The 26,646-nt window shown below is 40.5% G+C and overlaps 2 protein-coding genes across 2 annotated transcripts; both read right to left on the bottom strand.

Annotated features, from left to right (window-relative positions):
• Positions 1-993: 993 nt before the first annotated feature.
• Positions 994-19,372, bottom strand: LOC129409145 (astacin-like metalloendopeptidase). Its single transcript, XM_055154285.1, has 8 exons — positions 19,237-19,372; positions 14,734-14,813; positions 14,610-14,649; positions 14,396-14,527; positions 6,978-7,095; positions 3,731-3,909; positions 2,527-2,608; positions 994-1,263 (listed from the first exon to the last, which is right to left on the bottom strand). The coding sequence occupies exons 2-8, from the start codon at positions 14,794-14,796 to the stop codon at positions 1,119-1,121; spliced, it is 759 nt and encodes a 252-aa protein (XP_055010260.1). The 5' UTR covers positions 14,797-14,813; positions 19,237-19,372; the 3' UTR covers positions 994-1,118.
• A 3,791-nt stretch (positions 19,373-23,163) lies between these two features.
• Positions 23,164-26,205, bottom strand: LOC129409146 (high choriolytic enzyme 2-like). Its single transcript, XM_055154286.1, has 6 exons — positions 26,143-26,205; positions 25,429-25,519; positions 25,216-25,291; positions 23,746-23,892; positions 23,539-23,656; positions 23,164-23,386 (listed from the first exon to the last, which is right to left on the bottom strand). The coding sequence occupies exons 2-6, from the start codon at positions 25,498-25,500 to the stop codon at positions 23,179-23,181; spliced, it is 621 nt and encodes a 206-aa protein (XP_055010261.1). The 5' UTR covers positions 25,501-25,519; positions 26,143-26,205; the 3' UTR covers positions 23,164-23,178.
• Positions 26,206-26,646: the final 441 nt, after the last annotated feature.

Genomic DNA, 26,646 nt, shown 5'->3' with positions numbered 1-26,646 from the left:
CAAATTACGCCACGATCAGCCCATAGATCATAAGGATCAGTCTCAAGTGTCGTCCATTTGTTTTGCTTAATGCGCCTTATAATCCGGTGCACCTTATGTATGAAAATAGACGAGAGAATTCAACATTATTGATATTGCGCCTTATACTCCGAAAAATACAGTTCTAGATTTCTATGTAACATACTCTCATTGCAAGTGGGAACAAGATCTGCACAGAGATATATCAGATTTCAAATCCCTCCTGGATTTTTTTGATAAATAAAAAATAGGAGTAAGGCTGATGTTGGTTTGCCTGACCAGCCAGTCCCTTCTACATTCTATTTGAATCCAGAAGAGACTGGAACCGAACCACAGAGCGTGAAAAACCTCCGTCCAAATTTTCAATGATCCAACCGCAGCCGCTAATTTGTATCATGTGTCTCTCAAATGCAGAAGACGTCTCCTCCTGGAAATTATTGACATTCAGAGCAAAATATATCACTTATTGATCAAGTAAAAATCCAGTTTCTCAGTCCTTTATGTAAATTTTTCTCATTTTTTTCTGTGTAATCAGCCATGTTTGTTTTTGACACGAACGTAGCATGCTTCTCTCTGATTGGTTAATCCTCCTGTCACTCACGCCCTCAAATCAGGGAGGCAGGACCCAGCTCCAGATCCACTCGTCTTTGTAAAGTTTTTTCAAAGCGTGTGGTTCTGGCTGGTCAGGTAAACTGTTGGCAGAACTGTAGACTGAAAATTTGTTGATTCTTGACAATTCATTTTTCAGAGCTGAAGCCAAAACGACTAAAATTTAGGAACTTTTAATGAAGTTTTAAAAAAAGTCTAGACAGAATTTCTATTAAACTTTGGTGAATTTTAGTGTTAGTACAAACTGATTCTGATTCATTATTTATTTTTATTTTTTTTTATGAGTGGGTTACAGCTTTCTTTGTTTTTATTTCATGAGGTAGATGACAAAATACAATAAATTCAGAAAAAAAATCTAAAATAACTTGAGCGTTACATTGGAATTTATAGGGGTTAAAATCACTGCCAGCAGGTTTATGGAGTGAAATAAGTTATGGTTTTGCTTTCTTGTTTTTTTCGTTACAGTTCCTTCATTAACGTCCCGGAGCATTTCAGATGGTGGGTTTATCGGGTCCTCTGCAGTAGACACGGTTGACCCGCTCTATGTCAGACTCACTCATGGAGCTCGCCATCCCGAACACGACCCCGTCTCGCAACGCTTCTATGGTGGGCAGGCCGTTCTTGGAGCTGCTCAGGCTGCACACAGAACAGTTGTATTTGTTAAAGGTGCATTGTGTAACTTTTCTGATGGAGCGTCCGTCATCATAAGCTTTTCTCCATGGAAATGCTGTTGCTTCATCTGAAATGTTTCACTGTATGGTATTAAACCTTTCTATCATCGTCATGGAGACCAAACCAGGCCAAACGGGACAGATCTGTGGCATTTTCTTGGTATTTTTGAGCTATAAAACCACCTGTAATTGAATAAATGTAAGGTAAAAGTGTTTAATATAAAATTGTGGAACATATGAATCAGAGCAATGACGGACACCCAACTGAAAAAGTGACATAGTGCACCTTTAAATTAGAAAAATAACGAGAAGGATTGAAAGAAAAGCATTCATTATTGTGTTTTGTCACTAGGGCTGGGTATCTTTCAGAAATTGTCGATACGATACATACCTCGATACATAGGCCACGATACGATACATATCTCGATACAGTGCACTTTCGATTCAGTACAATTCAATAAAAAATAAAGACTAAATCATGGCTTTGTTAAACCACTTCTTGTGCAAAGTTCATATGAAACACAAACATTTTAATCATCAAAAATGTGAAAATGTCAAATGTGTCGCATAAATGAGTTTCCTTCCACTAAACAAGCGACAAAACTGTAGCTGTAACAAAATAATTTTGTAAAATATACCCAAAAATACTCTTGCCGATATATCGATACAGCAGACCTCGATATCGAAAAGTTTGGACTCACTCTCTCATTTATTTATTTTTGTTTTCTATGTTTATCACTTTCTACATTTTATATACATACAGAAAATATATGAAGTCAGATATATGGAATTATGTACCAATGAAAAAAAAAGTTAAGTCCACAATTTTTTTTATATAGATACATATTTTATAACCAAATCGGCAAATTAACCACACTTTGCTTTGCCGAAAAATTGTTATTTCACTTTTTTATTTACTAAATAATTCCATACATCTTGCTTTATATATTTGATGTCCTCCATGTGTATCTAAAATGTAGAAAGTAGTATGGAAAAAAAAGAAAAACATTGACTGAAAGGGTGAGTCCGAACTCTTGACTGGTGCATTTTATTCATTTTAGATACAGAAGAGAACAAATAATGAAGTAAGATACATTGATGAATTATTTATTAAAGAAATAAATCTACTAAATATTATTCAACAAAGCAAAAGGTGGGAGGATGTGGTTATAAATATATATATATACAAAAAACAAACAAACGAACATTTAAATGCAGATAGACTGACCTGTTGTAGTGCATGATGGAGTTGTAATCATATGGAGTGATTTGGTTCAGACTGGGCCTCTTCTTAAATTCACCTTTGTCACCTGTAAAACATGAACACACCTATGTACAATAACAGGCAAGAAAAGCAGAGAAAATTACAAAAAGTATGATAAAAGTAGTGTTACAGGACATAAAATACTCCATTGACCAATCACAGAGGTTCAAAAGTGGATGGTTTTTATGTTAGTGAATGTGATGAGACCACTAAGCATTACTTAAAGGAACAGTCCGGAATTTTGGACATAGGACCTAATTTCCTAGTGAGCCAGAGTGTTGGAGATGTGTGGAGCCACTTTTTTTTTAAATATTCCATCCAGTCCTTGTATTTGCAGAGGTCGCTGGTGCTAAGCTAGTGCATGTCAATGGCCATAGTTATCCTGCCGCTAAAAACAGTCTTACCCACTCAACAAAACACCCGAGGCAAAACTATTATTACTCCAGACTGTCGATGTGAATGTCTGTGTTGATAGAATAATTTTAGAAGTAAAACCAACCTTGCATTTGAAGGATTTATTTCTGAGCCTCAACAGTGATATGTACTTCCTGATAGAAAGTTCGGCAGAGGCGGACTGATATATGAGAAAATAGTCCCTCAACATGCGACAATTCATGCGATGCAAGGTTAGTTTTATTTCAAACATTATTCTATCAACACAGACATTCATATTGTGGCCTAGTATTACACTGTTATCTGAGTTCTGTTTTAATGTTGTTTAGTCTTCAAAAACAGACCTGGAGTTGTGTTTTGTTACATTTACACATGTTCAACACACAAACCCTGCATATTTAGGCTGAGTTCTTCTCTCAGACAGAGAACAGTCTGCTCCACTGTGTTTTTAAACCCCATACGCCTTCACTAGAATCATTCTAACTTACATTTGCACAGTTACAGGTGGTTTACTGCTCAAAAATAACTAAAAAAGCAGGCATTCTGACTGTGAGCGGGGGTGCCTCTCCACAGATCTGACCTGTAACTTGGTCTGGTTTGCTCTCCATGAAGATAGAAAGGTTTAATACCAGACTGTGAAACATTCCAGACAAAGCAATAACATCTCCATGAAGAAAAGCATTTGATGGAACCTCCAAAAGTTACACAATGCACCTTTAAATATCAAATCTGTCAAATGCACTTTAATAGGTCCTGGTCACGTTGCAAATCTTACGAGGTCTGATGTTGTCCCAGAGCACCCTGATGTAGGGGTCTCGGTCCCATCGGTTGTGTTCGTGGTGGAAGCCCAAAGCGTGGAGCAGCTCGTGGTGAATGGTGCCCACTTCAAAACACTCGGGATACTTCAGGTCCAGAGGCTGAAGACCTCCCTGACGTCCAACCAGCGACCTACACCTGCGGATCAGAGAAAGAGAAAACTATTTAAATTACTATGATTATCTGCTCTTTGTGATTTTAAAGGTGCGCTGCGTAACTTTCCGGTTCGGGGTCGGTCACATATTACTCATTACTCTGCCAAGAATGTTCCACAGTATGACATTAAACAGCTCTACTTTATATTTATTTAATTACAGTTACTAAGTTTATTAAGCCAAGTTTAAAGCTCAAAAATACCTAGAAAAACAGACATTCTGACGGTGAGTGGAGTCGCCTCTCCACAGATCTCGACTCTCGTCTCCACAGAATAATTGAAAAAATGGATAACAGCTATTTTCCGTTTCTGTGACTTAAACAATGCAATGCCGAACAAAACCAGGGCTGAACCAGCGCTGAACCAGGACTAAACCAGGGCTGAACTAGGGCTGAACCAGGACTAAACCAGGACTAAACCAGGGCTGAACCAGGACTAAACCAGGGCTGAACCAGGGCTGAACCAGGACTAAACCAGGGCTGAACCAGGGCTGAACCAGGGCTGAACCAGGGCTGAACCAGGACTAAACCAGGGCTGAACTAGGGCTGAACCAGGACTAAACCAGGGCTGAACTAGGGCTGAACCAGGACTAAACCAGGGCTGAAACTAGGGCTGAACCAGGACTAACCAGGGCTGAACTAGGGCTGAACCAGGACTAAACCAGGGCTGAACCAGGACTAAACTGAACCAGGGCTGAACCAGGACTAAACCAGGGCTGAACTAACAGGGCTGAACCAGGACTAAACCAGGGCTGAACCAGGACTAAAACCAGGGCTGAACCAGGAACCAGGACTAAACCAGGGCTGAACCAGGGCTGAACCAGGACTAAACCAGGGCTGAACTAGGGCTGAACCAGGACTAAACCAGGGCTGAACCAGGACTAAAACTCGTCTCAGTTGTGGTCTGGTCCTGGTCTCAGTCCTGATCACCCAACAGTCTACGTGGGTCCGTCCAAACACTCAGTCCTGGTTCAGGCCTGATTTAGACATGGTTTAGTCCTGGTTTAGTCCTGGTTCAGTCCGGCATTGCAGTTTAAGTCATGTAAAAGGGAAACGGCGGTTATGAATTTTTTCCTTTATTCATTTAAAAACTAAATTGAAAACTGAAAAAGTAAATAGTTATCTGCTTTTTCACTTTGGTTTTGGAAACAAATAATAAAGAAAATTGTTTTTTTTTTTTTTTTTTCCTTTTCTTAGTTTGGGTTATTTTGAAAAACTAATGAACGAATGATACACAGATTAAAAAACAGACCTGGAGTTGTGTTTTGTTTCATTCACACATGTTTAACACACAAACCCTGCAGATTTAGGCTGAGTTCTTCTCTCAAAGTGAAAATACTCTGTACCACCTTGTGATGTCATGCAGTAATACAGGAAGTGCCCCAATATTATCTCTTATGTTAGAAGCAGTGTTGGGAAGGTTACTTTTAAAATGTAATCCCCTACAGATTACAGATTACACACCCCAAAATGTAGTTTGTAACGTAATCCATTAAATTACTTAAAGTGAGTAACGTAATCTGATTACTTTGGATTACTTGATATTGTCATGTTTTTTTTAAATGACATGAATGTAGCAACCACATCCTGAAAATTCTTGTTTGTTGTCTTCAAATTGTCTGAGCCCAAGTCTCCATGAATAAGCAACTGTTTACTGTAGAGAAACAAAGACCACGAGATCTTAATATAAGAGGTTTTGTCTGTTAAAAGACAGAAACAAGATCAGCCTTTCCTTCACCAGATTAAAAAATATTATTGATAGAGAAATTGTTTTTTATATGAGATCACCTTAAATTATGTCAACCTACTGTTAGGTGTCATGTTGTTTAGACCTGGTTTAGTCCTGGTTTAGTCCTGGTTTTTAGACCTGGTTTACTCCTGATTTCAGACCTGGTTTAGACCAGGTCTAGACCAGGTCTTTGGTTCTGGTTTAGTCGTGGTTTAGTCGTGGTTTAGTCCTGGATTAGTCCTGGTTTAGTCCTGGGTTAGTTCTGGTTTAGTCCTGGTGTTAGTCCTGGTTTAGAGGCGCACAGGAGGAAGTGCGGTTTACGCGAGAAAACACAGTCCACACGCGGCGCACGAGACGTCGGTGTCCGCGCTGTAACTACAGAAGGAGACGTGGTCCGCGGGTTCTCAGGTTGATGACGATGATGAAGGTGTTTGTGTGTGTGTGTGTGTGTTGTGTGTGTTTGTGTGTGTCCCTTCATGTGGCAGGTCATTATATGGACAGTGGTGCAGATATTATGAGTCTATGCAGGTTGTTTTCACCAGTGCCAGTAGCTCCTGGTTTCACATTTAAGTTGTAGGCGATTTTATATTTGTTTTTTTTTATATATATATCTCACATCGGGAGAAGAATTTCCAAGACACAAATGCGTTTTTACCAATGCACTGCTGCTTCCACTGTGTGACTGACACCGCCAACTTTAACATGACGTTTCCATCGCTCTTATTTGCGCGCGTTCTGTTTGGGCTTCAGGCAATGAGTGAAATTACCGAAATAAAAAAATAAATAAATGGGATGTAGCACAAAATGTGAAAACAGGAAAATACCGCCTTGTAATCCACTTATTTCAGCAAAGTAACTGTAATCCAATTACCACTCATTGAAACAGTAACTGTAACGGAATACAGTTACTCATAATTTGTACTCTGATTACGTAACGGCGGTACATGTAATCTGTTACTCCCCAACACTGGTTAGAAGTCACAAGAAATTTAAAAGAATGTATATAAGAGGCCCAATAAGCTTTAGATGAGGTACAGTTAGATGCCTTTAAAACATAAATCTTTATCCAATTATTAGTGCACAAACTTCACCAGAATAATTTCAGCTCTGCAGTTTGACATGACATCACAAGGTGGAGTGGAGCGTTTTGAGCTTTGGAGATGTAAACAGACTAATAATGCAGAATTACACAAACATGTGTGAATGAAACAAAACACAACTCCAGGTCTGTTTTTGAGGAGATAAAAACATTAAAACACGACTTTATGTTCATATGAGTCAATTTTACGTAAAAAAAAAAAAAAAAAGTGCATCTGTCTCATACCCAGAGGACGGCTGTATGTGCAGGTAGTCGCTCTCGTTGGTTCTGGCGATGAATCTGATGCAGGTTGATAAGTTGAAAAGAACCACAGCGACCGCGAACGCCGCCTTTGCATCGCTCGCTAAAAACACAGAGAAATCATGTTAAATCATTGTTAAAGGTTCAACTTTTCTCACTGTGAGAGGGTCTGTCGAAATACATTCAGCATCTGATATCTGCATTTCTGAGTACTATATTCATAAAAACTAAAAAATACTTTGTCAAAGTATTTAAACAGATTTCATATCACCAGATACAGTATAGCCAAGTGTACACCTGTTTTTACTGTTGTTCTGGTGCACCCAATACATTTTTTTCATTTAACTTATTACTAATTAGTTTATATATAATATAATAATATAATAATAAACTCTTCCTGTCAGTTTGTGTCCAGTATTTGTCATCTTGGTATTTTTCGAGTGCAGACTTTTTTCTGTATGATTCTGTTATACGTTTGGAAAAAGACTGAAATATTTTAAAGGACTGGCGGGCAACATCCAGTTTCAGGGCAATTTTGTTCATAATCGAGTATATCAGATAGTTTGTTCTATGCAGGACTCACACAGACGCTCAGTTCTATTCTCCCGAAGTCCGTCGCTATCGCTGTTTTCCACTTTATAATCAACTTCAACACATCACTTTGAAATCTATAAAATCACTTTCTCTAAACTTATCCTAAAATACGTCCGCTCTCATTATTTCTAAACTGTCGCCGCACCCATCTTCCATTGCACGTTTTTGTGTTGTTTTTTCCGGACTAGTCACTATTTCGATTAACTTCGGAAAAAATCGCGATATCTGTATTGTCAGTCTAGTGGGTTGTAGTGGCAGATCACCCCGAGCCCAATACAAAAGTCCATTTAAAGGTGCATTGTGTAACTTTTCTTGTGGAGGGTCTGTCAAATGCTTTTCTTCGTGGTGATGTTATTGCGTTGTCTGGAATGTTCCATAGTATATTAAACCTTTCTATGTTCATGGAGACCAAACCAGACCAAGTTACAGGTCAGATCTGTACAGAGGCGACCCCGCTCACAGTCAGAATGTTGTTTTTCTATGTATTTTTTGGCTATAAAACCACCTGTAATTGAATAAATATAAAGTTGAGCTGTTTAATGCCATACTGTGGAATATTCCAGGCAGAGCAATGACATATCCATAGAAATCAGAAGGTGAAAGACCCCCAAGTAAAAAGTGACATAGTGCAGCTGTAAGTATAATGTTAACCGGCTGAATCCTCTTTATTTACAAACTAAATTTAAACTAAAGCTGTCTTGGTATTAAAGGTGCACTGTGTAACTTTTCTTGTATGTGCATGTCTTTGTTTTACCTCGAATTCCACAGTGGGGCATTAAACTAGGGCTGTCGCAATAACCGCAAAAATGAATCACCACGGTACTAAGAGGTCCACCGCACGTGACCAACTTGACCTGACCTCGAGTGTGCCCATGATAACCAGGACTAACCCAGGACCAGTGTTGGGGAGTAACAGATTACATGTACCGCCATTACGTAATCAGAGTAACTGTATTTAATTACAGTTACTTTGCTGAAATAAGTGGATTACAAGGCGGTATTTTCCTGTTTTCACATTTTGTGCTACATCCCATTTATTTATTTTTTTATTTCTGTAATTCCACTCATTGCCGGAAACCCACACAGCGATAAGAGCGATGTAAAGGTCATGTTAACGTTGAATGAACAATGAATGAGGTTGAAGAGCCAGTAGAACAGAGCAGCAGTGCACAGGTAAAAACACATTTGTGTCTTGGAAATTCTTCTCCCGACGTGAGATATAAAAGAAAATAACAAATATAAAATCGCCTACAATTTAAATGTCAAACCGGAGCTACTGGCACTGGTGAAAACAAACTGCATAGGCTCATGAAATCTGCACTACTGTCATATAGTGACCTGCCACATGAGGGGACACACACACACACAACACACACACACACACACACACACACAAACACACACCTTCATCATCGTCATTAACCTGAGAACGCGCGGACCACGTCTCCTTCCGTAGTTACTGTACGGACACAGACGTGCTCCCGTGCGCCTCATGTGGACTGTGTTTTCTTGCGTACGCTGCATAAACCGCCCTTCCTCCTGTGCACCTCTAAACCAAAACTAACACCAGGACTAAAACCAGGACTAACCCAGTCCAGGACTAAAGCAGGTCTAAACCAGGTCTAAACCAGGTCTAAACAATATGACACCTAACAGTAGGTTGGACATAATTTAAGGTGATCTCATATAAAAATTATTTCTCTATCAATAATATTTTTAGTATGGTGAAGGACAGACTGGGCTTTTTATTGTCTTTAAACAGACAAAACATCTTATGTTAACATATCCTGGTCTTTGTTTCTCTAAGGCAAACAGTTTCTTATTCATGGAGACTTTGGCTCAACAGACAATTTGAACAGAACAAACAAGAATTTTCAGGATGTGGTTGTTACATTCATGTAGTTTTAAAAAACATGACAATATCAAGTAATCCAAAGTATTCAGATTACGTTACTCACTTTAAGTAATTTAATGGATTACATCACAAACTACATTTTGGGGTATGTAATCTGTAATCTGTAGGGGAATACATTTTAAAAGTCACCTTCCCAACACTGCCCAGGACTAACCCAGGACTAACCCAGGACTAACTCAGGACTAACCCAGGACTAACTCAGGACTAACTCAAGAAAAACCCAGGACTAACTCAGGACTAACTCAGGACTAACCCAGGACTAACTCAGGACTAACTCAAGAAAAACCCAGGACTAACTCAGGACTAACTCAGGACTAACCCAGGACTAACTCAAGAAAAACCCAGGACTAACTCAGGACTAACTCAGGACTAACTCAGGACTAACTCAGGACTAACTCAGGAAAAACCCAGGACTAACTCAGGACTAACTCAGGACTAACCCAGGACTAACTCAGGACTAACTCAGAAAAACCCAGGACTAACTCAGGACTAACTCAGGACTAACTAGGACTAACGGACTAACCAACTAACAGGACTAACTCAGGACTAACTCCAGGACTAACTCAGGACTAACTAACTCAGGACTAACTAACCCAGGACTAACTCAGGACTAACCCAGGACTAACAGGACTAACCCAGGACTAACAGGACTAACTCAGGACTAACTCAGGACTAACTCAGGACTAACCAGGACTAACCAGGACTAACTCAGGACTAACCAGGACTAACTCATGACTAACCCAGGACTAACTCAGGACTAACTCAGGACTAACCCAGGACTAACTCAGGACTAACTCAGGACTAACTAACCAGGACTAACTCAGGACTAACTAACTCAGGACTAACTCAGGACTAACCCAGGACTAACTCAAACTAACTAACCCAGGACTAACTCAGGACTAACTCAGGACTAACTCCAGGACTAACTCAGGACTAACTAACTAGGACTAACTCCAGGACTAACCCAGGACTAACTCAGGACTAACTCAGGACTAACCCAGGACTAACAGGACTAACCCAGGACTAACCCAGGACTAACTCAGGACTAACTCAGGACTAACCAGGACTAGGACTAACTCCAGGACTAACTCAGGACTAACCCAGGACTAACCCAGGACTAACCCAGGACTAACTCAGGACTAACTCAGGACTAACCCAGGACTAACTCAGGACTAACTCAGGACTAACCCAGGACTAACCCAGGACTAACTCAGGACTAACTCCAGGACTAACCAGGACTAACTCCAGGACTAACTCAGGATTAACTCAGGACTAACTAACAGGACTAACTCAGGACTAACCCAGGACTAACTCAGGACTAACTCAGGACTAACTCAGAACTAACAGGACTAACTCAGGACTAACACAGGACTAACTCAGAACTAACTCAGGACTAACCCAGGACTAACACAGGACTAACTCAGGACTAACTCAGGACTAACCAGGACTAACTCAGGACTAACCCAGGACTAACTCAGACTAACCAGGACTAACTAACTCAGGACTAACTCAGGACTAACTCAGGACTAACTCAGGACTAACTCAGGACTAACTCAGGACTAACTCAGGACTAACTCAGGACTAACAGGACTAACAGGACTACTCAGGACTAACAGGATTAACTCAGGACTAACTCAGGACTAACACAGGACTAACTCAGGACTAACTCAGATTAACTCAGGACTAACACAGGACTAACTCAGACTAACAGGACTAACCAGGACTAACTCAGGACTAACACAGGACTAACTCAGGACTAACTCAGGACTAACTCAGGACTAAGGTGCACCCGCGTAGACCGTCTGATGACCGCAGGCGAAAGGACCGGCATGTAGAGCTCTGCGCCCCACAGAGTTAAGTGCAGCCGTCGCCCGATTGCGCTGTTGCCGACACCCTGCTCCTCTGGTTCAAGGTTCTCTCTCTCTTAAGTCCGCAGGTACCTGACCTGGTCCAGGACTCTGAATCGAGCTGGAGAGATGCAGCGGCACTTGTTCCACAGCCAAGTGTTACTTCTCCCACGCTACATTCGCTCTATCCGTGTGATAACCAAAGTACACGTGCATCTGTACAATAAGCGCATCATCTGAGAGTTTTCAGTGGAAATATTATAACTCCAAGGGATGTGGGGAGGGGGTGTGATATCACCACATACTGCAGTGTTAAGCCGCTATATCACACCGCAGGAGAAATTCCCTAACCGTGACAGCCCTACATTAAACTTCATTAAACTTTTAACCCTCTCAGGCTCAAATTCATTTTTGGTATCAGGAAAAATCTGATATATATACCCCCCCCCCCCCCCCTATTTACTTATTTATTTATATATTTTTATTTTTTTGTATGCGTGTTTAGTTAAGTCTGTCTTGTTGTGGATGTGTTGGGTATTCAATCCCTTAAACTTGACAAATTATAAATAAAAAATTAAATTAAAAAAAATTTAAAATCTGATGATCATATGGGGTAGTAATATATAATCCTGACTTTTTTTTGAGAAAGACCTTCACATCCAATGCGTTCTGGGATGTTTTAGATTTGCAGATTTGGTCCGGTGTAGTAAATAAACACTGAAGATTGAAAATGATATGAACGCTAACTTTATTTGTATACCACTTTTCATAACAATGAAAACATAAAGCACAGTGTAACAGCTTTACACTGGCAGAACAACATCACTTTTTCGTGTGGTGCTCCAAGAAACAATTTTTATCCTTTGTAAACAACAAAAGTATTTTGCACTTCTGGAAGGCCGTTTGCGTGTAGCCGTTCTTGCACCGTCTGCATTGTCCATGTTTATCAGCATGGATGGGAGAAAAGGCTCCCGAGTAAAAAAGCTCATAAAGTATGGATGTGGAGTAAGTAGGTAATAGGCATTTAGCTGTTGCAAATCTGCAACGCCTGCCTGGAGAGGGTTAAATTTAAATTTCTATAAGGACAGGGACTGTCACCATACAGGTCAGATCTGTGGAGAAGTGACACCTCTCAGTTTAAAGGTCCTATATTACACGAACAGACTCTTGTGAGCTTTAAGTCAAGTTGTAATGTTGTTACCTCCTCAAAAACATACTCAAAGTTGTGTTTTGTTTCATTCACACATGTGCAAGTAATCCTTTATTATTAGTCTTCTTGTGGGAAAAAAATAATAATTACATATCTCTTGATAAATAATGAATCCATTAGCAAAGCCCAACGAGTTTTTGGAATATAGACCAAGGTTTATTCTTGTTACATCAGATATGGGCAGGGTCTCCTTACTCCATTTGACCCCGAGTATCTGCCCCAGAGCATTTGAGCTTTGAGTATTTATGCAGAAATACAAGTGACATACATATCAAAGCAGAGTGACTTTTGTTTCAGAGACTGGTGTTGATCAACTTAACATACATTTGAAGAACTCTAAGACAATACCCAGTTTCCTGTGGGTGGAGACAGTTGTGTCTGCTGAGCCTTTACACATGTTAATGATGCTCTGGTCTCAGGTAGAAATCACATTCATTTACACAAAGACAGATTAAGAGAAATCTTTCCACAGTATGAATTTCCATCACAAGTCTGTTTACATCTTCAAAGATCAAAGTTCTCTGCTCCAGGTTAATGTGATGACATGAAGTGGTAGTTTTCAAGTTAACAGCTCCTTTTACCTTTAATTCAGTGGAGAGTGGCAATTCCAGGGCTGAAATTATCCAAGTGATTCTAGTGAAGGTGTATGGAGTTCATAAACACAGCGGAGCACTTCCTCTTTTACCACATGACATCACAAGGTGGAACAGAGCGTTTTCCGTTTCAGACAAATCAGAACTCAGCCTAAATATGCCGTGTTTGTGCTTTAAACGTGTGTGAATGAAACAAAACACAACTCCATGTGTGTTTGTGATGAGGAAACAACATTAGTCGTTACATTAGAGTTTAGAAAATAGAGCAACATGAGCCCTTTAATGTGAAGTTTAATGTCATATTGTGGAATATTCTTGACGAACCATAACATCAGGTGGTGGAGTATCTAATCCGTGTATCATTCGTTCATTCATTTTTCAATATAAAACCAAAAATAATAAGAAAAAAAAAACGTTTTCTTCATTATTTGTCTCCAAAACCAAAATGAAAAAATGGATAATGATTCGGGGTTTTTTTTCAGTTTTTGATTTTGTGTTTAAATGAAAAATGAAAAATGGAAAAAATGGATAACGGCCGTTTCCCGTTTATGTGACTTCCGTGACTGCGATGCCGAACGTTTGCACCGCGTACGGACTGAACCAGGACTGATCCAGGTCCTGATCCAGGTCTGGGACCAGACCGGGACCAGACCGGGACCAGAGCGGGACCAGAGCGGGACCAGAGCGGGACAAGAGCGGGACAAGAGCGGACTCTGAGCTTTGACTCCGAGCCTCAGCTTCGAGCTCTGGCCCTGCCGTGGGCTCTGAACCTCCAGTCTGGTCCCGGCCTGGTCCTGGCCTCGGTCTCAGTCCCGGTCTCAGTCTCGATCTGGTCCCGGTCTGGTCCTGATCTGGTCCCGGTCTGGTCTCGGTCTGGTCCCAGTCTCAGTCCAGGTCTGGTCCCGGTCTCAGTTCCGGTCTCAGTCTCGGTCTGGTCCTGGACTTGGATCAGTCCTGGTTCAGTCCGTATGCAGTGCAAAAGTCCGACATCGCAGTCAGGGCTGTTATCCATTTTTTCCATTTTTCATTTAAACACAAAATCGAAAACTGAAAAAACGAATCATTATCTTTTTTTTTCATTTAGGTTTTGGAACAAATAATGAAGAAAACAGTTGTTTTTTGGTTTTATATTGAAAAACAAATGAACGAATGATACACAGATTGTATCTAACAACAATAACACATGAGTGGTTTGAATAAAATATGGGTTGAATAAAACAATAATGCTGCATATTTTTACTCACAAAAGCTGTTGTCCATCGCACAAGGCACGTACACGTTTCCATCACCGGACCTGGGCCATTTGCGGTTTATGTGTTTTGGAACTGGCACCGCACCACAGAGTCGCCTTGAGAGAATATCTAAAACACTTTCATCTGAACAACAAAAGATCTAGATTAAAACCTTAAAATAAAAGATCGCGTCTGTATTTTTTATCTTATTTCTGATCGTGCTTACCCAGTTTCTCACTCTGTTGATGTCTGGAGTATTTTAACATCTAAACAAAAAGTACACAAATCTTGAGTATAGTTCTTGAGCTGAGATGTATTTACTTTTGAGGAAATATGTGTCTTAAACTTGCCTCTAGTGTTATTAACAATGTGAACAGGACTACAGCACCCAGAATGCACTTCGCATACTTCATGGCAACAACGTCAGCAGCTGGAAAAGAGAGTGACAGGAATTTGTGCATTTCGACAAATTAAGATCAAAATTAGATAAAAATAAACAAAAAACTGAAAGACACGTTAAGATTAATCAGTTATATATTAAAATTTTAAAGCCATTTGTAATTTGTAAGTTGTAATTTTTTTCTGTCTTCAAAATTCTAACTCTGCGCCAACTTTCCTTTTTGACATTCTTCCCAAATTGTCCAAACTAAGTCTATACCAGATCTGAAAAGTGCTGTCAAAACTGTAGAAAATCAGATACTAAACTAAATATTGAAATCTATAAACAGTGTTGGGAAGGTGACTTTTAAAATGTATTCTCCTACAGATTACAGATTACATACCCCAAAATGTAGTTTGTAACAGAATTCATTAAATTACTTAAAATGAGTAACGTAATCTGAATACTTTGGATTACTTGATTTGCTGTAGAGAAGCAAAGACGAGGAAATCTCCACTTAAGATGTTTTGTTTGCTAAAAGACAATAAAAAAGCTCAAATTTACTCAACCAAATTAAAAAATATTGATAGAAGAAGAGGAGACACAATCCGCACGGCATGGTTTAGTCCTGTTAAATCCTGTTTTAGTCCTGGTTTAGTCCTGGTTTAGTCCTGTTATCCTGTTTTAGTCCTGGTTTAGTCCTGGTTTAGTCCTGTTAAATCCTGTTTTAGTCCTGGTTTAGTCCTGTTTTTAGACCTGGTTTAGTCCTGGTTTAGTCCTGGTTTAGTCCTGGTTTAGTCCTGGTTTAGTCCTGGTTTAGTCCTGTTAAATCCTGTTTTAGTCCTGGTTTTAGTCCTGTTTTAGACCTGGTTTAGTCCTGGTTTAGTCCTGGTTTAGTCCTGGTTTAGTCCTGGTTTAGTCCTGTTAAATCCTGTTTTAGTCCTGGTTTTAGTCCTGTTTTAGACCTGGTTTAGTCCTGGTTTAGTCCTGGTTTAGACCTGGTTTAGTCCTGTTAAATCCTGTTTTAGTCCTGGTTAGTCCTGGTTTAGACCTGGTTTAGTCCTGGTTTAGTCCTGGTTTAGTCCTGGTTTTACCTGGTTTAGTCCTGGTTAGTCCTGGTTTAGTCCTGGTTAGACCTGGTTTAGTCCTGTTAAATCCTGTTTTAGTCCTGGTTTAGTCCTGGTTTAGTCCTGGTTTAGACCTGGTTTAGTCCTGGTTTAGTCCTGGTTTAGTCCTGGTTTAGACCTGGTTTAGTCCTGGTTTAGTCCTGGTTTAGTCCTGGTTTAGAACCTGGTTTAGACCTGGTTTAGTCCTGGTTTAGTCCTGGTTTAGTCCTGGTTTAGTCCTGGTTTAGTCCTGGTTTAGTCCTGGTTTAGTCCTGGTTTAGTCCTGGTTTAGACCTGGTTTAGTCCTGGTTTAGTCCTGGTTTAGACCTGGTTTAGTCCTGTTAAATCCTGTTTTAGTCCTGGTTTAGTCCTGGTTTAGACCTGTTTAGTTCTGGTTTAGTCCTGGTTAGTCCTTTAATCCTGTTTTAGTCCTGGTTTAGTCCTGTTTTAGACCTGGTTTAGTCCTGGTTTAGTCCTGGTTTAGACCTGGTTTAGTCCTGTTAAATCCTGTTTTAGTCCTGGTTTAGTCCTGGTTTAGACCTGGTTTAGTTCTGGTTTAGTCCTGGGTTAGTCCTGGTTTAGTCCTGTTAAATCCTGTTTTAGTCCTGGTTTTAGTCCTGTTTTAGACCTGGTTTAGTCCTGGTTTAGTCCTGGTTTAGACCTGGTTTAGTCCTGGGTTAGTCCTGGGTTAGTCCTGGTTTAGACCTGGTTTAGTCCTGTTAAATCCTGTTTTAGTCCTGGTTTAGTCCTTAGAACTGAGACTGAGACCAGACCAGAACTGAGACCAGAACTGAGACTGGGACCAGACCAGGACTGAGTCCGGGACTGAGGCCGGAACCAGACCAGGACTGAAAACTGTTTAGTCCTGGGTTTAGTCCTGTTTCAGTCCTGGGTTTAGTCCTGTTTCAGTCCTGGGTTTAGTCTGTTTCAGTCCTGGGTTTAGTCCTGTTTCAGTCAGTCCTGTTTCAGTCCTGTTTCAGTCCTGGTTTAGTCCTGTTTTCAGTCCTGTTGGTTTCAGTCCTGTTTCAGTCCTGTTTAGTCCTGTTCAGTCCTGGGTTTAGTCTCCTGTTTCAGTCCTGGGTTTAGTCCTGTTTCAGTCCTGTTTCAGTCCTGTCAGTCCTGTTCAGTCCTGGGTTTAGTCCTGTTTCAGTCCTGGGTTTAGTCCAGTCCTGGGTTTAGTCCTGTTTCAGTCCTGGGTTTAGTCCTGTTTCAGTCCTGGGTTTAGTCCTGTTTCAGTCCTGTTTCAGTCCTGTTTCAGTCCTGTTTCAGTCCTGGTTTAGTCCTGTTTCAGTCCTGGGTTTAGTCCTGTTTCAGTCCTGGGTTTAGTCCTGTTTCAGTCCTGGGTTTAGTCCTGTTTCAGTCCTGGGTTTAGTCCTGTTTCAGTCAGAAGTTTGGTGTCGCAGTTTAAGTCACAGAAACAGGAAAAAGCCGTTATTCGTTTTTTTCCATTATTCATTAAACACAAAATCGAAAACTGAAAAAAAAAAAACGAATCATTATCTGTTTTTTTCATTTTGGTTTTGGAGACAAATAATGAAGAAAATTGTTGTGTTTTTTTCATTTTCTTATTTTTGGTTTTATATTGAAAAACGAATGAATGAATCTCTACTGAACTAAAGGTAAAACTTGTAGCCAACTCGGTCCGGGATAGTAATACCCATTCCCACCTTAAATAAACTGGTAATGATTAATAGGTTTGTATTAGGTAAGTTTTTCAGTTGAGTTTTTCAAAATTTTGAATTGGGTGTTTGGTTTGGTGATTGGATGGAACAGGTGCTAATTTTGCCTGTGACTATCGTTTGGTGCCAGTTATGTGTGACCGTTTGAGGTGCTCCAGGTGTGGTTTGTGTCCGGCCTGATCACCCGTTCACACTCCACCTTCTGAGCTTCTCTCATTTTCCAGATTCCTTGGGATGGGGCCTGGTTCCTCGTGCTCCTGGCCCGTCTCATTGGAGTAGTGGAACAGCTAACACTGCTGCTTGCCCTGGTAACTTATAGCCCTGACTCATGCTCTGACTTACCTTCCACCTTTCAGTCACCTGCTCCCCTAGTAAGTATAACATCCACTTTTATTATTATTTTTTTACAAAACTAGTTTGTAACTTAAGGGGGAGGGTGTTACGGCCCCAGGCCTTAGTTCCAATTTGTTGTGTGTGTTCTAAATAAGTCTGACACACCTGGATTCCTGCTGCAGGAGCCCTGGTCCGTGATTGGTGGGGCAGGTCGACGCCCACCTCACCTGCAGCCGCCTCCCCCTATTTAAGGAGATTACCAGCACCTGTTCGGGGCTGCTGGCCTTGGTGGCCAGTCTGCCATTTTGGTTTTCATGTATGTAGTTTAGTTTAGTTCTGTTTTGTGCCTTTTTTGATTTGGTCACTCGATTCTGTTTGTGGGTTTATGTGGTTTAATTTGGGGAACTTGTGTTTTGTAGTGAAATGAAGCTTCATGACGCATTGAAGCCTTTCATTCAATTGGTTAACTCTAGCACAAAGCTTCTTGAAGCTTCATTTGCTCTAGCAGGACGTCTACTGGACACAAAAATATCAGTTGACATGAATTTGAATTGTGTGGCATTTTGCAGAAAGCCTGTGAATAAAACTGTCAGCAAAATAAAGAAGTCGGCAAAACATGTATATTGTAGTGATGGCAGTGAACTGTGTATCTATATACAGTATGGAAAAATGATTATTTGAAAATTATGAAAATGGAAATCGCAGCAAAATCCGAACCACTTCCTGAATCAGTCACGTGGTACAGCCGGGCAGCGAGGCTTCGGACGTCATCATTTTCAGCTCCTCCCCTAAATGAACCAAGCCTTGATACGCGCATCGCGGAAACGCCCCCTCCTCTACTCGACACACGCTTCGAAGCCTTGATACGAAACGTCACATCACTAGTGTTTTGGTTTAGTGTGTGTCCCTAAATTTTACCACTCGTTTTTGTGTGAGCCTGCGTGACCCCTTTTCTGGCACAAAACTTTATTCTGTTGTTCTGTTTCTTAGTTTAGGTTGTTTTCTGTATATTTTTAGTCTTGTGTTAATTTACCTTTACATTCCTGTTAATTAAACATAATTTAATTTATTCCATTTTACATCTTGGTTTTATTTTTGTTACTTCCCTCACCCAAACGAGCTGGGTCGTAACACTAACTTAAACTACCACTACATGACATCATACAGTGGAACATTTTGAGTTTTGGAGATGTACAGACTAATAATAAAGTGTCAATGCAACAAAACTCAACTCCAGGTATGTTTTTGAGGAGTTAACAAAATTATAACATGGCTTAAAATTCCGTTTAATCTAAAATCTTTAATCACAATACCACGTCACAGAGCTCACATTCAAGAACAATATTTGGGACTCACCTACGAGAAGAAAGCTGGTCTCCTTCTCGGACCAAAGACACCTACATCCGCGCTCATGTAGAATCCTGCAAATAAGAGTGACAGTGTACTTTTGTGTCTGTGCTATAATCCTCAGAGAGTTTGAAAAGACTGAACCTCCCATAACAACAGGAGCCTATAGCCAAACAGCTCTGTTATTATATCCCTCAGGTTTCTCACTCAAACTGGTCCATCCTGTCAGAGCTGCTTTGTTGGACTGAAAAACCCTGTGTGGAATAAGAGCAATGTATTTAAAGGTGCATCGTGTAAGTTTACTGGTGTAGGGTTTGCTTCCGTGGAAATGGCTTTTGCTTTACCTGGAATTTTCTGCCGCAACGTATCTAGTTCCAAAAAGACAAACACGTGACGCCACAAGGCTGAGCTGCAGATCAGATTTGTGACGATTGGTGATAATGAGAGTGCGTGTTTTAAATGTATTTTTGAGCCATAAAAATGTATCCATTACTATTATGCTCTGCCTTTATTAAGGTTTTGCGTCTGCGTCACAAAACCACGTTAGTCCTGGTGTTTATGCCGCCATACTGGAGGTCAAACTATCCATCTGGACCAACATGTAGTATTTGTGTGCGATAACATTTCAATCAAACTTTATTTATAAAGCGCAAAGTGCTTTACAGTGATTAAAAACAATCCCACATTTCCTTCCACCCACCCACCAACCCAACCCCCACACCTGCCTGACCCCACACAACCAGACAACCCAAACACACACTCACACACTCTCTCACACACACACTAACACGGTAAAATACATAAAACGACACATAGTAAGATGTGAGGCTGAATACAGGCGAACCAGTTGATAAAGCACCATCAGAGGAGCCGTCTACACCAGGAGCAGAGAGTCGTCCACCACCACCAGGAACCACCACAGGGTCCAGGGGAGAGATGAAGCCCAAGCACCAACTCTCCACCAGGAGCCCATGGGACAGACCATGGATCTATTAAAATAACTGGATACAGTATTGCTGCTTGTAGCTGCCTCCAGTTGACGTAGTGTCACTCACTGGAACTTCAGCAGAAAAAGTCCCGTGGGCCGAGACAAGATTTTTATCATAGAGGCAATATAATCACAAACTGCTCGTGTTCGTCTGACAGGTCACCTACAGCTTTCAAAATTATCGGATTTGTTTTACCTATTTTTAGATCATAAACTTTTTCTCGCTCAAAATCCTTGAGTTGTCTTAAAAAAACGCTTTATAATCGTTAGCTTCGGCTACGCACTGCTCCGCTCTAGTTCCTCTCGCTCTGATTGGTCAAAGCGATCACGTGATACACGAGCCTGCGCTCCGTGTGTGTGGTCACATGCATTCGCGTGTGCCCGTGGGAGAAAAGAGCACTACTGCGCATGCTCGGTCGGCCCACGGCCACCGGAAGTACCTAGCCATGCTAGGCTAAGCTGGGATCATGCGCCATTGAGCTCAGCCCATTGACTTGAATGGACGGCCATTTTGGAACCTGGGGGCTTGGGACAGACCCAGCAGCCGCAGCCGACCTCCGCTCCTGATGCAGAGGCTCCTACAGAGGAAACACTGGAAATCCTAAAAATATGCCTAAAATAAATAAATATAATATATACGCTAGAAACAAGTAAAAGTATAAGATTTCAATCAAAAGCTAAACTAAAAAGGTGGGTCTTGAGCCTACTCTTAAAAACATGAACATTCTCTGCAGCCCTGAGCTCCTCCTGCAGACTGGTTTCCATAGACGGGGGCCGTAGTACTGAAAAGACGCCTCTCCATGAGTGTGTGTCCTGACTTTGAATTGAATAACAGTGGTTTTGACCTGTGTTGCTGTTGGATGTTCTGGCCAGAGTCAATCTGCTAAAGAAGGAGGCCGAAGTATCTTTCTGTCTGATCCTGGCTGATAAAGATCGCAGTCAGAGGTGGACAGCAGACATAAAAAGAGAGGGATGGGAGCCCACTGTGTACAATCGTCTGTGCGGTCAACATTTCATTTCTGGTGAGGGACCAGCTCCACACAAACAAAAAAAGGGAATTACAGTAAATGATATGATATATACCAAAAGTATTTTATTTTGTTTTTTTTTTTTTTTTTTTCTCGTAGGTATGAAGAATGATAACCCACTTTCACCAGATTACGTCCCATCATTATGTGGCAAGGTAGCTGATCGTGTGGTTTCTGCCGTCTGTAAAGGTCAGAGGGGAACCAGGTGACTTCCTGTTCCTGAGCAGGAATAATACACGGCTATTTCTGGTGAGCCAAACAAATGTAATGTTTGTACAATTTAATCTTGTTAGAAAACAAACTGGTAACTTTTGTAAATATAATTTTAAGGGTTTTAACAGTCCAGATCAGAGGTATGCTTTTAACTTTTATCTTATTGTTTAATTTTAATTGATGTATTTTATTAACCGCACTGTGCCGTTTTTGAGTTTTAGTTTGAGTTGATTGTCAGTTTGTTGCAGCTCTGCAGGGGGTGTGGGCTGGAGGTGTCTGGGTGTGGAGGGGGCTCACTTAGAGGGTGACCTTATTTATAGTTATTGGTGATGGTGGCACTTGTAATTGGGTGTTTTCAGTTGTGGTAACAGTTTTCTTTGTATTAATCTTGTTTGTTTTTCAATTATAGCATGTCTCCTTCACCCCAGCTTTAGAATGGAGCCTCACCCCTGCAGTAGTATCCTCACCTGTTAAAAGCACCTTTAACATGAATGTAAATACTGGTTTGCTTTGTTATTAAAGCTGCCTGTAAATTCCAGGTGTTACAGTTATTCACGTACATCCCATCGCCAGTGAAACACAAAGCAAAGTGTTTTCTTATTTCCTATGAAAGAAGATATAACATGAAGCAGATACTGGAGGTTGGACACAGAGCGAGNGTGTAATAAGGCCCTTTAATAATATCACCATGTTTGACACAACTGGACTGACTGGTGCGAAGCACTTTCTGCTACGTCAAACGTGTCATAGATGTAGCTGCCACGTCATCGTTGTAGCAGCTTTAGTTTGTTGTCTCATGTGAGGGTGGCAGAAATACACTGCAATTTGTTAAAAGAAAATGCTGAATCAATCTAAAAAACACTTGGGCAACATATACAAGGCCCACACATCACTCTTAGAAGGTAGAAAGCTCTGAAAAGTTGATTTTGCATGAGATGGGCCCTTTAACAGCCTGCAGCCTTAAAGCGACCTGCACGCACACAACAGAACACAACATCACACTCAGGGCTCTGTGTTCGCACAAGTAAAAAAATCCTCAGTTCTGAGTCGTGTCCTGGTGCGTTTACGGTCACCAGGTGGGTGACCTGTAGGTCGCATGAATGTGACATGAGTGTTCAGACTGCAGTCAGATCAGATACAGATCAGATTTATGACCACATACGAGTGAGGCCTGAGTCTGAACTGAGCTGTTCACACTGACATGAACAAATCAAATACAGGTCAAATATGGGTTTAAAAAAACAAATTTAGCCTTAGTGGACTGACCTTTCGTAGTGCATGACAGAGTTGTAGTCATACCGAGTGTCCAGGTTCACAGTGTTTTCTCTCTCGAAGTTGTGCTTGTTTCCTGTAAACACAATGTTACTTATTAACATTTCAAGTGACCTGTAGAGTTGAAGAGTATGTAACACTTCCTGTTTAGTTCTGACCTGTTTTGGTTCTAGGCCTTGAATAGTCCTAGTCCCAATTTAATTACAACTTTGATGTGAAGTGTGTACAAGTTTAAAAGTCTCGGTATTCAGCAGTTTTTTTTATTACACTTGACCAAAGCTGTTTTATTGTTCATCCTATATGAGATTATAAGATTCTACAGTAAAGGAAACCAAACGAGTCCAAGTAGGTCTGGAGATTAAATGTAATATGAACTTTATGCTGAATTTCCCCATCTGAGTGTGTGAAATTATCTGAAATCATCAGATCCTCACGAATGCCTTACAACTTTTAAAGAAACATGATCATTTTGAACCTACCTTCTTTGATATTTTGCCAGAGCACGTTGACATACTGGTCTCTGTCTGAGCGACTGTGTTCATGGCGGAAGCCCAGTGCGTGGAGCAGCTCGTGTTGGATTGTCCGAGTCCTCAAACATTTGGAAGCTTCAAGTTTAAGATCCTGAGCACCTCCCTGACGCCCAATTTTCGAAGAACAACTGTGTAAGAACAGAAATGAAAAGGATCAGTAAAATCCAGAAGTGATCTGCACAAATGATGATTTTTTTCAGAGTCCCATTGGGTCACAGCAGTCAGCAGGTTACAACTACATGTTTTGGGGATGACATTCAGTGTTATTTAAGTGACCTACTCTCTAAAATTCCGGATGTGCAGATAATCACGTTGATATCTTTTCTCAAGGAACCGAACACATGTATATTGGGAGATTGACGACATGGATGACACGATCAAGTTTTTCTGGTCAGTAGCTGAAAACATCAAAATTGTTTATATCTTTGTGAAATTTAAACTCTTTTCATACAAATCCTGTTTTGATCAGGTCTTTAGGTTTACTCACAGTAGCTGTCGTCAAGCACATAAGGCACATACACGTTTCCATCACAGTACCGGGGCCATTTACAATATGTGTACACACAGGGGTCTGCGTTTCTCTGAACGCGCCTGAACGCACCACTCTCACCATCTCCTGTCATAGTGTCTCCATCTGCACAAATACAAAAGCACACAAGATATTTAATGATTCTCTTATTTTAGCATTGATGTGATAATACCTGCTGTAAATATGAATTAGTTTTACACCAAGCACCAAGATTTTTAAGAAGTTTAGTAAAGTCTTAAATATAATCATCTGTCACTGGCATGTTAAAGGTGTAACTTTTGTGGAGGGGGACTAATTTTATCAAATGTGATGTGCCTGGAAAATTCCACACTTGGGCCTGTTTAGAACTCTTGCGGGTAAAAACGACATAATATTTATCAGAAGTGCCTTTTGTTTAGAGCAGAGCATTCAAACTCAGGCCCGGGGGCCAAATTTGGCCCGCGAGATCATATCAAATATGTATTAGAGCTGGCCCGCCAGTTACAGACTATAGAGACATTATTTACTTAAAATTTTGTTATTGTTTTATATTCTGCTTGTTCTGGATTCAATGTTTAAGCAAAACATTTATTTGAATAAGAAAAGGTTTAACATTACATATTTCCAAAGAAGAGAAAACATGCAGATGTTGTTGAAATTGTTCAATAAATATTTAGTTTGGCCCACGACTTAGTCCCAGTTTTTAATTTTGGCCTCTGTGAATTTGAGTCTGACCCCCCTGGTTTAGAAGGTGCCGATGTTTTTGGGGCTTAAAATCTCAAACATCTGAAACCAACCTCCAGAATGGAAAAGTTTAATACGCTCCGCCGTATGGTTTCCATCTACACTGCCCAAGACGCAAAACTCTGGTCAGATCTGCTCACGTCACGTACAGGTTTACGTCACATACATCACCACTTAGCCGCCTGGCATGCACACTCAATCAACTTCCACACACTTATGCGTCACCGTATGCACGCAGATTTCCTCCTGAAAACGCTCGTCTAAATGTGGATTAAAAAGTGAAGATGCGACGCCACTTTTGCGTTTCAGCCCGTCCTGACATTAAACTATCTATCACCATGGAGACAACACCACCAGGCCAAGTTACAGGTCAGACCTGAGGAAAAGCCACCCCTTCATATTAAGAATACATGTTTAGCAAAGTATTAAGCAACAATACACTCATGATATAAGATTAAAAACATTAAAAATATTGCAATTCTTGTCATGATTATTAACACATGAACCACTCACTTCCATCCACACCGACATTTGAGATTGGCACTCACCAGTCTCACTCAAAACGACCTAAACTGGAGACAATTCAGCTAAAATTCTGTTTCTATGGGACACTGGACTTTCAATCTCCAATGCTATAAAGTGTTGGCAAAACTTGTCAGAGGCCGTTCTTTAATTTCATAGAACAATAAGTTAAATAGTTATTACCCAAATCTTTGTTGGCCAGCTCCGATTTCTCAGACATCGTAAAGTCGGGCTGCTCAGCTGTAGAGTTTCTCAAAGCCTTATACAGAAAACAAGCAATATTCTTATTTTAAACATTTATTGAATTTCAACACCAAGAATTATCATCGTATTTTCTCAGAATCTGTCGGCATCTATAGATAAATTGTGTTTCTTCTTATGAATAATGAGTCTTACCACTGCTTCTGTCCATGTGTAGAAAGTGAACAGCAGGACTACAATACCCAGGATGCAATTGATGTTTGCCATGGCAACGGAAAATAAACTGCTGAAACACACACACGGTTAAATTGGCCGACTCCAGGTTTACTGCAGGTGTAAACATGCGACCACTAGTGGGACTAATAATGTTATTATGAAGAGTTCTGCTTCAGTTTTCTTCTGAAAGTGATCAGACTTACCCAGAAGTAAACCAGGACTAACCCAGGACTAAACCAGAACTAAACCAGGACTAAACCAGGACTAAATCAGGACTAAAGCAGAATTAACCCAGGACTAAACCTGGACTAACCCAGGACTAAACCAGATCTAATCCAGGACTAAAGCAGAACTAGAGTGAGACAAAACCAGGACTAAAGCAGAATTAAAAGCAATACTAAACCAGGACTAAGCCAGGATTAAACCAGAACTAAACCAGGACTAACCTACAACTGAACCAGGACTAAACCAGAACTAAAGCAAAACTAAACCAGGACTAAGCCTGGACTAAATCAGTTCTACACCAGAAATAAATTAGGCCTAAACCATAACTAAAGCAAGACTAAACCAGGATAAAGCCAGAATATAACTAAACCAGGACTAAACTAGGACTAAAGCAGAATTAAAACAATACTAAACCAGAACTAAACCAGGACTAAACCAAAACTAAGTCGAGGTCTGAGTGATGCTGACCTTGTGAGGCGCTGGTTGGGCGTCTGGTGGTTTGTGGTCGCCGAGGCAGTTGCTCTTTTATACTGAAGTGATGAAGTGAGGAAATTGCACAATCAAAAGTTTTAAATTTAATCTACGCTAAAAGTCCCTGTTTCTGTGGAAAAGCATTAATAAGGCTGGTACCAAAAAGTTGACTCAATAAAAAAATCATCTATTAGTCTGATAACACAATCATGTCTGCTACACTTATCTTGGCAAATGAGCCATAAATCTTTTGAAATTTTTGAAACTTCCCCTGTTTACTTAAGGTCTTAAATTAGACAAAATCCCTATATTCACATGATTTTTGTGAGCTTTTAGTCATGTTACAATGTTGTTACCTCATGAAAAACAGACCTGGAGTTGTGTTTTGTTTCCTTTGTCTACATCTCCAAAGCTCAAACTGCTCGGTTCCACCTTGTGATGTCATGAATTTTCAAGTTAATAGCTACAGTACCGGTCAAAAGTTTTAGAACACCACGCTTT

The sequence above is a fragment of the Boleophthalmus pectinirostris genome, unplaced genomic scaffold (assembly GCF_026225935.1).
Source record: "Boleophthalmus pectinirostris isolate CB_2022bp ecotype Guang Dong unplaced genomic scaffold, ASM2622593v1 HiC_scaffold_19, whole genome shotgun sequence".
Taxonomy (NCBI): Eukaryota; Metazoa; Chordata; class Actinopteri; order Gobiiformes; family Gobiidae; genus Boleophthalmus; species Boleophthalmus pectinirostris.
The sequence above is the reverse complement of the archived record's forward strand: the minus strand, read 5'-3'. Positions and strand labels throughout refer to the sequence as shown.